This window comes from Dendrobates tinctorius, unplaced genomic scaffold, assembly GCF_039654945.1.
Source record: "Dendrobates tinctorius isolate UK_male_01 unplaced genomic scaffold, ASM3965494v1 ptg000044l, whole genome shotgun sequence".
Classification (NCBI taxonomy): Eukaryota; Metazoa; Chordata; class Amphibia; order Anura; family Dendrobatidae; genus Dendrobates; species Dendrobates tinctorius.
In genome coordinates, this window is record NW_027361712.1 from 28,276,626 (window position 1) to 28,293,641 (window position 17,016).

Here is a 17,016-nt window from a genome sequence, read left to right on the forward strand (position 1 = left end):
AGTTACCTATGAGTTAAATAACAGCGGGATTCAGGATAAATAGCTTGTTCTTATTTTTGGAATTCCCAGAATAATTAATTAGGAGAATAAATGTAAAAGTTAAAGGGAAATGATTTCTGAATGGATTAACATAACATTTATCACACCCTTATTACTTACTCTTAGAGTGGAGAAAGTATTTTAAGCACAAATAGGACATTTTCTGTGTAATGATAGATACACTAATGGTTTGTTACTTACTGGGCCACACAGTGAGCTTAGTACCAGCTCCAAATATCATCTTCCTGCCTGCATCATTCACACAACGAGAAACCTCTCTACATAAACTCTGGATTGGGATGCCTGAATAGTGCACATCAGGGCAAGACATGTCATTGGGCAACCTGTACAGCTGCATAGGGGCCCAAGAGCTAAGCTAAGGGGCCCATTTCCATCTCTAAAGCAGGTGCATTATGACAAGCTACTGGGCTTCAAAGGGCCAATATACTGTTCTTGCACAGGGGCCCTCAGCTGTCTGTATTCGCCAGTGGTGCATGAGAGCTGTGACCATAGCGAAAGCACAAGATCTAATCATTATTTGTCCGTATCTGTTCATCTAGTAAAAAATGGCAGATCTCCAGGAATAGTGACTTGAAGTGGTTATTTGCCCGTATTAATGTTTTTTTTTATAGCAATCCATTCATCCATGGCAGTACAAACATATGTAACATGTAATAAATTCAGCCATATTTCACCTAGAAAAATTACAAAAGTCCAGGCATTGAAGGCAAAGGACTTTAGTATAAATGCACAATACGACTAGTACTCATCTTTCTTTTTCCTAACTTTCTGCAACAACCACTTAAAATCTTAAAATGTTTATTAGTCTTTAGTGAAAACACCCAGTGTCCTACTATTTTTTATGTTCACAAATGACCTCTTTTTCATGAAAGTATTAATTGTTGATGCATTGTACGAGTTCAGCTTATTCATAGTATATAGCACAGACCTAAAGCAGAAGAAAGTGCACAGCATTTTCATAATGGATGGTGTATCACTGTTTTTACGGTCTGTTTTCAGTTTGCAGCAAGAATAGTGATTCAGATTTCATTTTTTTACTTTTCTCATCTAACTACACTCAAGCCTTTCATACGTTGAAAACGTGTTGTCTTAATGTCTTGTTTTAAAAAACGGGGTTGTCATATGCTTAAGGATTCCTGAATGTTTCCGTATAAACTCTGTCCATTATCATTATTACTTTTAGGTCAATGTAAAACACTCACCAGGATTAACCAACAGTTTTGTGCCAGAACCAAACAGAAGTTTTCCATATCCTCCATCATCACAGTGATACACTGTCATACAGTTTGTGTCCTGTGGACCTGAGTACCTAGGTTGCTATAAACATGTGATTTAGACCCCAGGACCAACATCAGATATTCACACTGATATTCCTTGTATGTCAAGTATCTTTCATTTCTGACTAATAGAAATCGGGTATATGAAGCTAGTCAGGGGCACGATCCCTGGGTGCTTGGTGCCGGAGGGCAGACACAAGCCAATATACTTTAGCCAGGTTGAATATATACCCGACTAGAACTGCAAAGTGAATCTTTGCCATATGTGTATGCATTAGACTAGAGGCGGCAGAATTTTTAGAAGAGTATTGGAAATATGAAATATTATTACTTATAAGTATCTTAGAAGCTAAGTGCATGTAACATTGACCTCGGCTGTCATCAGGAATGACCAGAATCTCTATGAAGAAATTTATTTTAGCACAGCTTATACATAGAAATAAATATTGGAACTGCATATAAGTATGCCTCTAAACATTTTACCAATATGTGTGACTTGTATTTTTCACTACATCCTTTTTTACATATCTAAAATGTAGAGTGACTGCAACATATTAAGCAAAGAAAATTCCTTTTAAAACAATGCTAGTGTAAAAATATGTTTTCAAACATTAGTTATGGGCTCTATATTATTAGAGGAACCCCAAATTTGTAGGAAAGTCTTTACTTACTTGGCAGGACAGTTAGTTTGGTTCCCTTACCAAAGGATAACTTCCAGCTGCTGCCAGCATTAGCACAGTCAGACATATCCCTACCTAAACACCATACTGTTACTAGGATGTAACATGGTCGCCTGACCTTACACATTATATCACTGAACATATTTGCATGAATATATATATATATATATATATATATATATATAGCAGCACTATTAGCATATTGCCAGGTGTGATATTAACTGAAAACCCCATAAATAGCTACCCAAAAAGGGAGCGAACTCCAGTATCAATGTGCAAAAAACGACAGACTATTTATTAGCCATAAAGTGCAGTGCAATGCTTCGACTCTTTACATTGAGTCTTCTTTTGTTTCTTTGACATACATATATATATATATATATATATATATATAGTATATATATATATATACACAATTAGTATCGATAACCTGTAAGACGTAGTATTATCCTCATACAAATACGTATATAACAATAACATAATGTTTGTATAAAAAACTATTTGCACATGAAGCCACAAAGAATTATATACCGTATATAAATTATATATATATATATATATATATATACTGTATATATATATATATATATATATATGTATATATATATATATAAAAAATATCTTTTAATGGGTGTGGAAAGTATTCAGACACCTTTAAATTTTTCACTCTTTGCTTTATTGCAGCCATTTGGTAAATTCAAAAAAGTTCATTTTTTCTCATTAACGTACACTCTGCACCCCATCTTGACTGAAAAAACCCCCCAGAAATGTAGAAATTTTTGCAAATTTATAAGAAGGAACACTGAAATATCACATGGTCATAAGTATTGAGACCCTTTGCTTAGACACTCATATTTAAGTCACATGCTGTCCATTTCCTTATGATCCTCCTTGAGATGGTTCTACTCCTTCATTGGATTCCAGCTGTGTTTAATTAAATTGATAGGACTTGATTTGTAAAGGCACAAACCTGTCTATATAAGACCTCACAGCTCACAGTGCATGAGAGACCAAATGAGAATCATGAGGTCAAATGAACTGGACAAGGAGCTCAGAGACAGAATTGTGGCAAGGCACAGATCTGGCCAAGGATACAAAAGAATTTCTGCAGAACTCAGTGTTCCTAAGAGCACAGTGGCCTCCCATAATCCTTAAATAGAAGGAGTTTGGGACCATCAGAAGTCTTCCTAGACCTGGCCGTCCAGCCAAACTAAGCAATCGTGGGAGAAGAGTCTTGGTGAGAGAGGTAAAGCAGAACACCAAAATCACTATGGCTGAGCTCGACAGATGCAGTAGGGAGATGGGAGAAAGTTCCACAAAGTCAACTATCACTGCAGCTCTCCACCAGCCGGGCTTGGGCAGAGTGGCCCAACTGAAGCCTCTCCTCAGTGCAAGACATATGAAAGCCCACATAGAGTTTGCTAAAAAAACACATGAAGGACTCCCAGACTATGAGAAATAAGATTCTCTGGTCTGATGAGATGAAGATAGAACTTTTAGATGATAATTCTAAGCGATATGTGTGGAGAAAACCAGGCACTGATCATCACCTGCCCTACACAATCCCAACAGTGAAACATGGTGGTGGCAGCATCATGCTATGTAAGTGTTTTTCAGCTGCAGGGACAGGACGACTGGTTGCAATTAAAGAAAACATGAATGCGGCCAAGTACAGAGATATCCTGGATGAAAACCTCTTCCAGAGTGCTCTGGACCCCAGAATTGACCGAAAGTTCACCTTCCAACAAGACAATGACCCTAAGCACACAGCTAAAATAACAAAGGAGTGGCTTCAGAACAACTCTATGACCATTCTTGACTTGCCCAGCCAGAGCCCTGACCTAAACCCAATTGAGCATCTCTGGAGAGACCTGAAAATGGCTGTCCACCAACGTTCACCATCCAACCTGACGGAACTGAGGATCTGCAAGGAAAACTTGTTGCATCATTCCCAAGAAGACTCATGGCTGCACTAGCTCAAAAGGGTGCTTCTACTCAATACTGAGCAAAGGATCTGAATACTTATGACCATGTGATATTTCAGTTTCACTTTTTTAATAAATTTGCAAAAATTTCTACTTTTCTGGGTTTTTTTTCAGTAAAGATGGGGTGCAGAGTGTACATTAATGAAAAAAAATTAACTTTTTTTTTATACTTTCTGTACCCACTGTGTACATATATATATATATATATAGTATATATATAATATATATAGAACTTTTTGTGATTTCATGTGCATTTATACAAACAATATATTATTGTTATATGCATTTGTATGAGGATAATACAATGTCTCATAGGTTATCAATAATTCCCAATAATTAATATATATTGCCAATAATACCATATAAAAACATCACTTACTGGGCCGAACAATTAGCTGTGTCCCTCTTCCAAATACCAGTTTATTTATACCTCCAGTATTAGCACAGCCATACATACCAGTACACAAACCTGGCTACCTCCTGAGCTCCCTATAGTATCTATGTCATCTATGTCACCGACAGTCAAGATTGATAAATTCAGTGAAGGACAATGGAATTATTTTATGTACAAAGGGAATAGAACCAAGAAAATGAAGTATACAGTGTTATTGCATTTTTATCATATTACTTTATACCTTGTCAAGGTTACTATAAATTACTACATTTACTAGAAATTCAAGGGTCAATCAACATAGAAGAAGATGGAAAATTGATATTTAAGAGTAAGTTGATTTAGTTTAGGAATATTCTTTAAAATGACAATAAACTACATGTTCTAAATATATTATAAATAAGACAATCTAAGTGATATCAAGACCAAAACTGCCACTACTTTATATGAATGATAGTTTCTGTGACATGCAATATTTTGTAATTAAAGTTAGCTAAATGGCCATGGTTAGGGGTGAAGGTGCATTAATAAAAGTTATTTATAAAAGAGCACAAAGAGTTTAATATTTCTGCCAACAGCAGCCTGACGTAAAATATAAGCCTAAAAACTAAACCAAAAGCGTATATACAGACCACAATGGGAGACTGACTGCAGGACTCCTAACCCAAACTTACAGGCTTGTATATGCCTATAGGGCATGAGATTGGGTTGGGAGACCCATGGTCTGTCCATGCATTGCAGTCCGTATTCAGGCTCTGAAATATGGCCAGCCTCAAATGCTAAATGACATAATGGATGTGCAATATTTCATTATTTTGTTGCAAATTAAACCCCAAATCCTACCAAAAATAAGTCTGATACAGGAAAAGATGCCCATTTTAGGTATGAAGAAGGATCACCCCTTTAACTGTATATTAGGATGAATGTGCCAGTGGGTTCCCATGTATAGAGGGAAAACAATGAAACAATGAACTTACTGGGTTTAACAATTAATTGTGTTCCTCTTCCGAATATGAGCTTCCTGTTGCCCCCAGTATAAGCACAGTAATGGAGACCATTACACAAACCATAGTGATTGAGTGCCCCCAGCTGTCACTGCCCTATACTAAGCATACACAAGAGTCCGCAAAACCATTTCCCCTACATATGATCTCCATAATAAACCTACAAACTAGAAAAAAAGTAATTTTTTAGAAAATCTTTCTTATTAATACAAAACTTCAATATATTTAACGCATATATAGAAATAGATAGGAGAAAGAAACTAAAAAGAAACATGGACTACCTCAAGAACAAGAAGGCCAATGTAAATGTAGAATAATGTAGGGGGTCAGATAGCAATAAATGTAGAGCTCCTCGTGGAGCTGACACACATTCACTGTCTCCCCTGTTTAGTCCTATCTCCAATGTAAAGTCTATACATTGGGTCATACTGAGCGTATGTGAGCACCATAGGTTTTTTGTAAGCTTATACTACTATGTACTAATATAAATTACCCTATGACCTCTGCTTTTGCTTATTGGGCACATGGGTTAAAAATCTGTACAACCCTAACAGTCATAGTGTTAATGTCCACCTACACTGTGGATTATCGTGAACGAGCGTTCCAGGGAGCCCTCATTTCATCATAGTCATGCAGTCTACCTAGGCTGCTGATTACCTGTTGAAGGAGCAAACTGCTCGTTCATTGGGTAAAATGATCTTTTCTGCTGCCCAAAAGATCATCATTCTCGGCAGCACATCGTCCTGTGTAAACAGAACTCGTGCTGCCTAGAGCAATAGCAGCTTATGGGCCCTGAGCGATATATTACAGATCATTTAGTGTACATTGTAAGTACTGTCGGCTGGTATAAACAGGCAACTTAATGTCCACGGATTAACAAAGACAGTCAATTGGAGGTTGTTTAGTGCCGCACATCGGCTGGTGTGAACAGACTCTACACTCAGCTGAGAATAGGATACAACTGCATCTAGCAGGCAATGAACTATATCTGCCTGGGATCCAAAGTGACACATTTCATCTACTCTGTTAGGCTATGTTCACATGTCCAGTAATAATCAGTTAGAACGGATCCAGCAGCAATACGTCAGACGCTACTTTTTTGTCTAGCTAAAAAAACTGATTTCAACTGGATCCATTTTTTTTTAACATTGAAATTTATGGAAAACTGATAAGGTACATAGTTACAAAAAAAAGTGAAAAAGAAAAAATAATTTATTTTTTAATAAATATCATTGGAGTGAAAAATTAGCCCATATATATTATTTGTAGGCAATTACCGTCCGGGGTTCCTGATACCCTCTTTTGTGATGAGTCCTCCAGCGAAACACTTTTACTAATTAGCATAATAACGTTAACGATGACTCTTTAAAGACTTACTTGGATGAACAGACAAACGTGTGCCTTGTCCAAAAATCAACCTCCTGGCCCCAGTATCATCACAGTAATATATGCTACTACACATACCCCCATGCAAACCTGCCTTCCTCCATCACAATCCAGAGCTATACGTCCTGAGCGTGCCCATGAGAAATAGAATAAATGCCTTTACTTGTACAGTCTGCAGATCACACCAGGGCACATCATTCTGGAACTCTCATCTACAAAGCACTTTTTTATTGTATACTGACTCCTGTCTCTGTTAGAAAATGCAGAATACTTACTGGGATTGACAGACAGAGCAGTGCCTTGTCCAAACACCAGTCTGTAAGCTCCGCTGCCATAAGCACACAGTGAACAGACCTTTAACAAATACTGCGCCTCTACTGGCTGCAATGCCTGTATGTACGGTAGATAGATCATGTTTTCATTATTTATTGGAGTGCTGCCTGCTTTTTCTCTTAGATAGAGAAAAATAGATAGATAGATAGATAGATAGATAGGTATAGAGATAGATAATAGATACATAGATAAATAGATAGATAGATAGATAGATAGAGAGATAGATAGATATAGATACTGTAGATAATAGATAGATCTAGAGATAGAGAATAGATAGATAGATAGATAGATAGATATAGAGATAGATAGATAATAGATAGATGATAGATAGACAGACAGACAGATAGATAGATAGATAGATAGATAGATATAGAGATAGATAATAGATAGATAGATAAATAGATAGATAGATAGATAGATATAGATACTGTAGATAATAGATAGATCTAGAGATAGAGAATAGATAGATAGATATAGAGATAGATAGATAATAGATAGATGATAGATAGATAGACAGACAGACAGACAGACAGATAGATAGATAGATAGATAGATAGATATATAGATAGATAATAGATAGATAGATAAATAGATAGATAGATAGATATAGATACTGTAGATAATAGATAGATCTAGAGATAGAGAATAGATAGATAGATATAGAGATAGATAGATAATAGATAGATGATAGATAGACAGACAGACAGACAGACAGATAGATAGATAGATAGATAGATAGATAGATAGATAGAGAGAGAGATAGACATACTATATTTTGAGCTTAGCCCATCACCAGATTTCACAATACAAACTGTTCACACATGAACATATCTTGGGTCAGATGAGGCTGGTGGATTTACTTGGTAAGATCATTTCAGAATGGATGTATAATCTTTTTTGAATGTTCTCCCGAATTATACTAAAATTAGCATTTTCTGAGTCCAGGGCTAGCAGTGTTTTAATACTAGGAAGGCTATTACAGCCATTCTGACAAGTATTTCTAAAGTAAGTACACCAGTCTTATCAGGTCTAAGAGTTCTATTTAACTGTATATACAATCTGGGTTGTGACATCTGGTGCCAGATCCATATTAATCTGCATTCATTTGCATTTATTTGGGGAAGTAACATTGCACATAAAGCAGTGTTGGTGGGAACACCTCTTCCTACACATATGCCATGATAAAGGCGTTTGGGATCTTTTAGAAAGGCTGATGTACCCCCTCTGCGTGGTGCTCTTGTCCGCTAAGTAGGGCAAGGAGTACTGCAGCCTATAGCTTTGCATTCATACAGAATATTAGGGAATATACAGAATATCACACTACTGAACAACATCTCACTTCGTATTGTTCATTGCCTTTTATCTTATTAAGAACATTTTCAGATAACATTTAATGAAAAAGTACCATGTGTCAAAAAATCATCGTACAGAGGATGGTCATATTGACACAGGTAAAAAACAAGTATAAATAAGTCAGGTCTGGATTTCTTCTGAGACGTTATGCATGGAGGGCTGACTTACAGCCCATATATGCCTTTTTATGTTTAAGGGGATTCACAAACAAATAGTGTGTAATACTTGTACGCTGGGTGACAAAATGTAGCATACTTACTGGGACTGACAGTGAGAATAGTTCCTTGCCCAAACACCATCTTATTCCCACTGCCATAATTACACAGTGTGTAGCCCTTTAACAAATACCGCACTTCCATCAGAAGTCTCATTTACTATGCATGTGTATTCATCACAGACTATGGATGTGTTAGTGCGGAATATGGCAATGCTTCTCTATTATTCACTAAAGTAGAAAAATACGGAAGGCAACAGACCCCGTTTATTAATGTAGTTATGAATTCTCTGGTGTAATCCTACTAATGGAGGAGTCAGACGTCCGTATAACTCTTACGAGGATCGTAACACAATTCTCGGACTGGCCGTCGGCTATCCTGAGCCAAGTGTGACAGCTGCACAGAATGCATGCTGTCACGCGCAGACCAATAGAGCAGACGGCCAGTCCGTGCATTGCGTTGTGATCCTCGTCTGAGTTATGTGGACGTGTGACTCTTCCCTATTATGAATGGAATTCAGACTTAAAGGGTTTATACGAAGACTGGAAATTATCCCCTACCCATAGGATAAGAGCCAACCTCCTGATCACTGGGTATCTGACCGCTGGGCTCAACTATCTCCAGTGAGAATAAATGGGGTAGCAGTGCACATGCTTCATTTCTGCTTCATTCAGATTGAGCTCTTAATAGCCCCACTCTTGGGATCGGTGGGGGACCAAGCGGTCAGTCCTCCAGCGATTAGGAAGACTTTCTTTATCCCAGAGATAGGGGATAACTTCCAATCTTGGTACAAGCCCTTTAACTACTATTCCATTATAGGGTTTGTGAATAGTTCCTATTACTCGTGCCTCCGATGTACAGAACATACACACAATTACTACTTTGTACATTATTTGCATTTATAGGTCAGACCAGGTCATTAATCAATGGTCGCATATAAAACAGATGACAAGTACAAGTATACAGAGCTGAATTTGTTGTAAGTACAATATTACCATACTCCATATATATGTTTTCAAGCAATTTACTAGATCTATTATGTATTATGACATTTTTCTATCTATTACATTGTTACTCCAGCACTGTGTTATAAAATATAGAATACGTACTGGTATTAACAGTGAGAAGCGTGCCTTTTCCAAACACCAGTCTGTTTCCTGCACCTCCATAATTACACAGTGTGTAGCCCTTTTACAAATACAGCTCTTCCAACACAAGTCACATTGACCCCCAATCATTAGGGGCTACTTAGTAATAATACTCATTCATACACATGCAACTGTGACAGGTTCTTTGGCCATTGAAAATAATGTATATTATTCTGTATATATATATAATATAATTCTGTATATATATATATATATATATATATATATATATATATATATATATAAAGCTACAAACTTTATGGAGAAACGAAGGCTGGCTGTGTCGCCTTCTTTTACACATATGCCAAACACGTGCCATGGTGGACATTGGCCAGTGATGCTGTTACCTGGCTAATTACTTTATTGGGGTTTATTTGAACAAATGTATAATCCTGGATCCTAATGCAAAATCTATAAGAAGGCGCTTACATACCAAGGCCCCCCTCAGGCATAAGTGTCCAGGTGCAATACCTACCTCCGCTCCCTTTAGAGACACCTTCCTTAATTAAACTTAATATGACAATGCACGTATTAGCGGAGGAAATAGTTTCCACTAGATACATGTTTTCTATTTTTCTCTGCTAGGGTCATATTGTATATATCTCTGCTTTTGGTTATTTTCCATGTAATGTGTTATATACTGTAATGTGAAATATCAGGAAATTGTACGGAATATGTTATTAATAGTAACTAAAAAATATAAAAGTTTATAATAACAATCTAATATTGGCTCTGTAACTTGTATTTTTGCAAAAAAGAAAAATGTTACAAATGAAGTATATGAGAACTCACTTGGTTTTACTACTAATCTGGTTCCACTTCCGAAAACAAACTTGTAGCCAGAATTACACAGTATTATAGCTGGGTACAAAAACGTTTCCTTTGTATCTGCTCACTGTTCTCTATTCTGCACTCATCCCTGAGATGGAAAATCTCTATTGCTTCGGGCTCCATCCTAACGTATATATGATATTATACTGAATGTTGTAAAACAAGTGTGTGTGTATATATATATATATATATATATATATATATATATACATACACTCACTGGCCACTTTATTAGGTACACCTGTCCAACTGTGTGTTAAGACTTAATTTCTAATCAGCCAATCACATGGCGGCAACTCAGTGCATTTAGGCATGTAGACATGGTCAAGACAATCTCCTGCAGTTCAAACCGAGCATCAGTATGGGGAAGAAAGGTGATTTGAGTGCCTTTGAACGTGGCATGATTGTTGGTGCCAGAAGGGCTGGTCTGAGTATTTCAGAAACTGCTGATCTACTGGGATTTTCACGCACAACCATCTCTAGGGTTTACAGAGAATGGTCCGAAAAAGAATAAAAATCCAGTGAGCGGCAGTTCTGTGGCCGGAAATGCCATGTTGATGCCAGAGGTCAGAGGAGAATGGGCAGACTGGTTCGAGCTGATAGAAAGGCAACAGTGACTCAAATTGCCACCCGTTACAACCAAGGTAGGCAGAAGAGCATCTCTGAACGCACAGTGCGTCGAACTTTGAGGCAGATGGGCTACAGCAGCAGAAGACCACACTGGGTACCACTCCTCTCAGCTAAGAACAGGAAACTGAGGCTACAATTTGCACAAGCTCATCGAAATTGGACAGTAGAAGATTGGAAAAACGTTGCCTGGTCTGATGAGTCTCGATTTCTGCTGCGACATTCGGATGGTAGGGTCAGAATTTGGCGTAAACAACATGAAAGCATGGATCCATCCTGCCTTGTATCAACGGTTCAGGCTGGTGGTGGTGGTGTCATGGTGTGGGGAATTTTTTCTGGGCACTCTTTGGGCCCCTTGGTACCAATTGAGCATCGTTGCAACGCCACAGCCTACCTGAGTATTGTTGCTGACCATGTCCATCCCTTTATGACCACAATGTACCCAACATCTGATGGCTACTTTCAGCAGGATAATGCGCCATGTCATAAAGCTCGAATCATCTCAGATTGGTTTCTTGAACATGACAATGAGTTCACTGTACTCAAATGGCCTCCTCAGTCACCAGATCTCAATCCAATAGAGCATCTTTGGGATGTGGTGGAACGGGAGATTCGCATCAGGGATGTGCAGCCGACAAATCTGCGCCAACTGTGTGATGCCATCATGTCAATATGGTCCAAAATCTCTGAGGAATGCTTCCAGCACCTTGTTGAATCTCTGCCACGAAGAATTGAGGCAGTTCTGAAGGCAAAAGGGGGCCCAACCCCTTACTAGCATGGTGTACCTAATAAAGTGGCCAGTGAGTGTATATATATATATATATATAGCTAGCTAGCTAGATAGATAGAGAGATAGATAGACAGACAGATAGAGAGATAGATAGATAGACAGACAGACAGACAGACAGATAGATAGATAGACAGATATATAGATAGATATGGGAGAGATAGACATAAATATAGATATGGGATAGATAGATAGATAGATAGATAGATAGATAGATAGATAGATAGATAGATAGATCTATAGATGCATTTCTTAATTCTGGCCAATGTGATGAAAACTATAACTGCAGTTTATTGTAGTTGTAGTTTATATTTTTACAAGTATTACGGTCCCACAGCCCCTCTTACAGTATTATGGCCCCACAGATCCTCAAGTGTTTAGAAGTAGATAATGTTTTCTATAGACCCCTTAATAAAATAACTTACGTGGATTCACGTGCAACTGTGTTCCAGAGCCAAACACAAGCTTTCCCCAGCTGGATCCACTATTCACACATCCTCTGCCCCCTTTACAAAAATCTCTATTGTAGATCTACATACAGGTGCTTCTCACAAAAATAGAATATAATCAAAAAGTTAATTTATTTCAGTTCTTCAATACAAAAAGAGAAACTCATATATTATATAGAGTCATTACAGAGTGATCTATTTCAGGTTTTTATTTCTCTTAATGTTGATGATTATGGATAGAGAATCTATGGGGTAATGTCAATAGGAAGATGAGAGACACCAGACCCAACAATGCAGATGAGTTGAAGGCTGCTATCAAAGCAACCTGGGCTTCCATAACACCTCAGTAGTGGCACAGGCTGATCGCCTCCATGCCACGCCGCATTGATGCAGTAATTGATGCAAAAGGAGCCCCGACCAAGTATTAAGTGCATTTACTGAACATACATTTCAGGAGGCCAACATTTTGGATTTCAAAATCATGTTTTCAAGCTGGTGTTATAAAGTATTCTAATTTACTGAGATAATGAGTTTGGGGTTTTCATTGGCTGTAAGCGATAATCATCAACATTAACAGAAATAAACACTTGAAATAGATCACTCTGTTTGTAATGACTCTATAATATTTGAGTTACACTTTTTGTATTGAAGAACTGAAATAAATTATCTTTTTGTTGATATTCTAATTTAGTGAGAAGCACCTGCAGCTCCAGATGTCATAGCTGTATGATGTACCACAAGCAGACCAAAATAATTTGCAGATTTTATAATGTTACTGTCTTTGAACTGAAATATTGTAATATTATATTTCCATTATTTAAGATCTAGCTACATATGGAGCATCAAACCGCCGATAGTCGATTGTAACATCTATTGAGGGAATAAATACCCATAAAACCTAACCTTTATTGCTATATTAAAAATAAAAGACATGTATAATGTAAACCTGCAAGGGCAGGGCCCTCTCCACTTCAATATCCAGAATGCAACTCAACAATTAGTAAGTGTTTAGCCAGTTTCACAAGGCTGCTTTATAGTACCCATATAACAACTGCAGAACTCAGGCCCCATGATGCCACTCACCAGAAACTGTTTAATGCAGAACCCTATAGTAATCTAAAGGTGTCTTTGTCAGGTATATTCCACCTGGATCTCGCCTGAAAAAGCCCCACAAAAAATGGCAAAAAGAATACAGATATGCACAGCAATGTAAAAATGACTTGTATCTATGTTCCTTTTGTAACTATACTGAGGTAAAATGCTGGCCAACTACTGAATGTGTGACCGTGATCTAAGTGTGATGAAATGAAAAATTAATGTTTTGATCTTACAATCTAAAAAGAATTATACCTCAAAACACAAACATATTTTTCATCACTCACTGGGCTGAACAGTCAGTGTGGTGCCTTCACCAAAGATGTATTTCCAGCTGCCAGTAGTAGCACAGTCAGATACGCCACTACAGAAACTGCTGAGGACCACTCCTCATTACACAAGGGAAAAACTAAGTAGAATTAAAGTAAATTATACTACACATAAATGCGTATAATATTTCCATTTCCAGTGGTTGGCCAGTAGCAGTGAGCAAAATGTACCAAAAGTGCTAACACTTTGTAATATTCCCAAAGCAGCTAATTCCAAGGACAGAGTTCAGGGCCTGACACTACACGAGCCATAGCGTCGGTGTATCTGGTAAGAAAGAATGTATGTACGACTCAACGTATGGACCTAGGACCTACTGTATATGGTCTGATATCTGCATGCATTGCTGTTAAATAAGGTGTTAAAATCATAGTAAATAGAATAAGTAATGTCTTTCAAATCAAAACTATACATGTGTCTATATATTTGCGTGTGTATATATACTTATATATAATAATATGTATGTAATTTTATATATATATATATATATATATATACACACACACACATATACATATATATGTATGTATTATATATATAAATATATATACTGTATATACAGTATATATAATTTTAACTCAAGGAACTTACTTGGATGAACAGTTAATCTGGTCCCTGCCCCAAATATCAGCTTGTTGTTTCCTTGATAAACACAGTGCTACATGTAACTACAAGAATATATGCTGCCTACAGCTGCTTTTGGCCAATAAAGGGAATCCTGTTCTTTTCTCTTTCTGTTAATAATGATTGACATGTATAAATACCTCAATAAACTTGATTTATACAAAAATGTTATTAAAATGTATTGATCAAAAAAGACAACATAAGATTCAGATATTCACAAAACTCAATAATTTAGACCGACTCCAAAAATTGTGAACAAGAAAAGTCATACAAAAAATAAATAATTTTATTAGATGACAATATTGAAATAGTTAAAAACATGACATGACAGGGAAACACAAAATAGACAATGTCAGAAATACCTTAGTACAATGCAGGACATTAATAGGAGAACTGACTACAAATCATGATTCTATATATAAAAAAATCCCTTTAGCAAATCTATATATATATGTGCAAAAAGAGCTTAACAGACAAAAAAATAGTCCAAAAAGTAAGGTGCATAAAGAACAAAAGGGAAAGGGATAAGAAATAGATAAATACCAGCAATCAGTAACCCGTGGCTCCTATGACTCCAGTCAGAATCATGATTTGTAGTCAGTTCTCCTTGTTTTTAACTATTTTAATATTGTCATCTAATAAAATTAAATATTTTTTTGTATGACTTTTTTGGTTTATTCACATTTTTTTGAGTTGGTCTAAGTATCAGTGGCAATTACCGTATGTGGTGGGTGTAGGTTCGGAGGTCTCACCACACTGTAGACTAAGCATTTTGCATGGTAAAACATCTAGCTCCTTTGGAACTTCATCCACCAACTAAACAATCGGTAAAGCATGGATAATATGTCATGGCCTTATTTTTCTTCTTAAATATCTGAATAAATAATAGCGAACTATATGGACTAATATAAAACGTAGAAGTAGAATTAGCCTATTTTTGTCTCGTTTTATTTTTCTTATTTTTCTTATTTTTTATTTTGTACCAAATTCATTTTAACTGAGCCTATTATATTTTCTATTTTAAACTTATTTTTCTGTGTTTTTTCTCTGTTCACCATTGTGGGCATAGTTTTTGCTTTAGCAAATTGCAAATATATTGGCCATAGCAGACCTGCACCTGTGCACTCATTTAGTACTACAGGAGCTCTGGCTGTGCCCGTATTGTTTTTGTAATCCAAATTTTTTACGGCTAATTATTTGTGACCATTTAACATTTTTGCTCAAATGTGCTTCAGGCTTCCCCTTTTCTGCATCAAAATTGTTTGTGCAAATGTTACAGTTACGTGCAACATTTTACCCAATATGCAACTCTTGACTTTAAAAAAAAAACAACAAAAATGGATAAGATAAAAATAAAGAGCATTTTTTCATTTTGCTCAGATTTTTTGCTCGTTCCATTTTGAAAAATTTGCATTAACATTGCAATAAACATCACAACACAAAAAAGAACAGATGAATCAAACCATAATGTTCTGTCTTACTGTCTATATTTATTTTCAGGTATTAGTTGTTGGTTCAGTTAAGTAATATCCGGCTACTTCTAATCATGGATATATTCTGCAGCTTTGATAAATAAGAAAAAGAAATGCAACCATATTCTGGAATGATATATTAATCTTACAATCTAGTTTTCATTCCCAGGTCACCGTTACATCAGAAAGACATAACTATTCTAAGTCTTAATTATGTGTAGCCTTGTTCCCTCAGCACTTGATGACAATTCTCGGTCCATGATACGTGGAGGTGAACATTTTAGATACATTATTTATACCATAGGTGATACTTACTTGGGCTAACAAGTAGCTTTGTCCCTTGTCCAAAGATAAGTTTCCCATAGTTGCCTCCAGTAGCACACTGGCAGAAGGCTTTACACTTACTTATTTAATACACTATACTATGGGGATTGCTCGTCTCATTGTCATTCAATATATGTTCTACAACCAAACCAAATATATACATGGCCAAAACACCTGACTACTGATATCAGCATTTAGGATTAAAATCACAAAAAAATAAACACCCAATATTAATCAAAAGTGAAAATGGCCACTGTTTCTACCTATACATTCCTATACGGGTATATACAATCAAAACATTTAAGAAGGGAAGTTTTATTAACCAGGACCCCAGCCCCTAATAATATATTAGTGCATGCATTAAACAGTCAAGAACTTACTTGGCTGAACATATAATCTGGTCCCCGCTCCAAATATCAGCTTGTCGCTTCCTCCATAAGCACAGTGCTACATGGAACTACAAGAATATGTCTGCTGATGTTCTAGGTCTTAGACAAGTCAATTTATGACCAACTGGCCATGGCTCTGTACCTATAACTATTGGTATGTATTCTTCGTCAATTCACATTGTTTAGCTTTCAGCAATATAACAGATAAAAGACGTTTCTATACAATCCACCACTATTTTTTATTGAAACCTTATTTTAA

The 17,016-nt window shown here is 36.5% G+C and overlaps 1 protein-coding gene across 1 annotated transcript in view; it reads right to left on the reverse strand.

Annotated features, from left to right (window-relative positions):
• The window catches only part of LOC141089155 (T cell receptor alpha chain MC.7.G5-like), a 672,858-nt gene that overhangs the window by 20,333 nt on the left and 635,509 nt on the right, over positions 1 to 17,016 (reverse strand). The window contains exon 4 of the mRNA XM_073575475.1: positions 12,503 to 12,561. Within this exon, the coding sequence (XP_073431576.1) occupies positions 12,503 to 12,561 (59 nt within the window). The remainder of the gene's footprint in view (positions 1 to 12,502; positions 12,562 to 17,016) is intronic.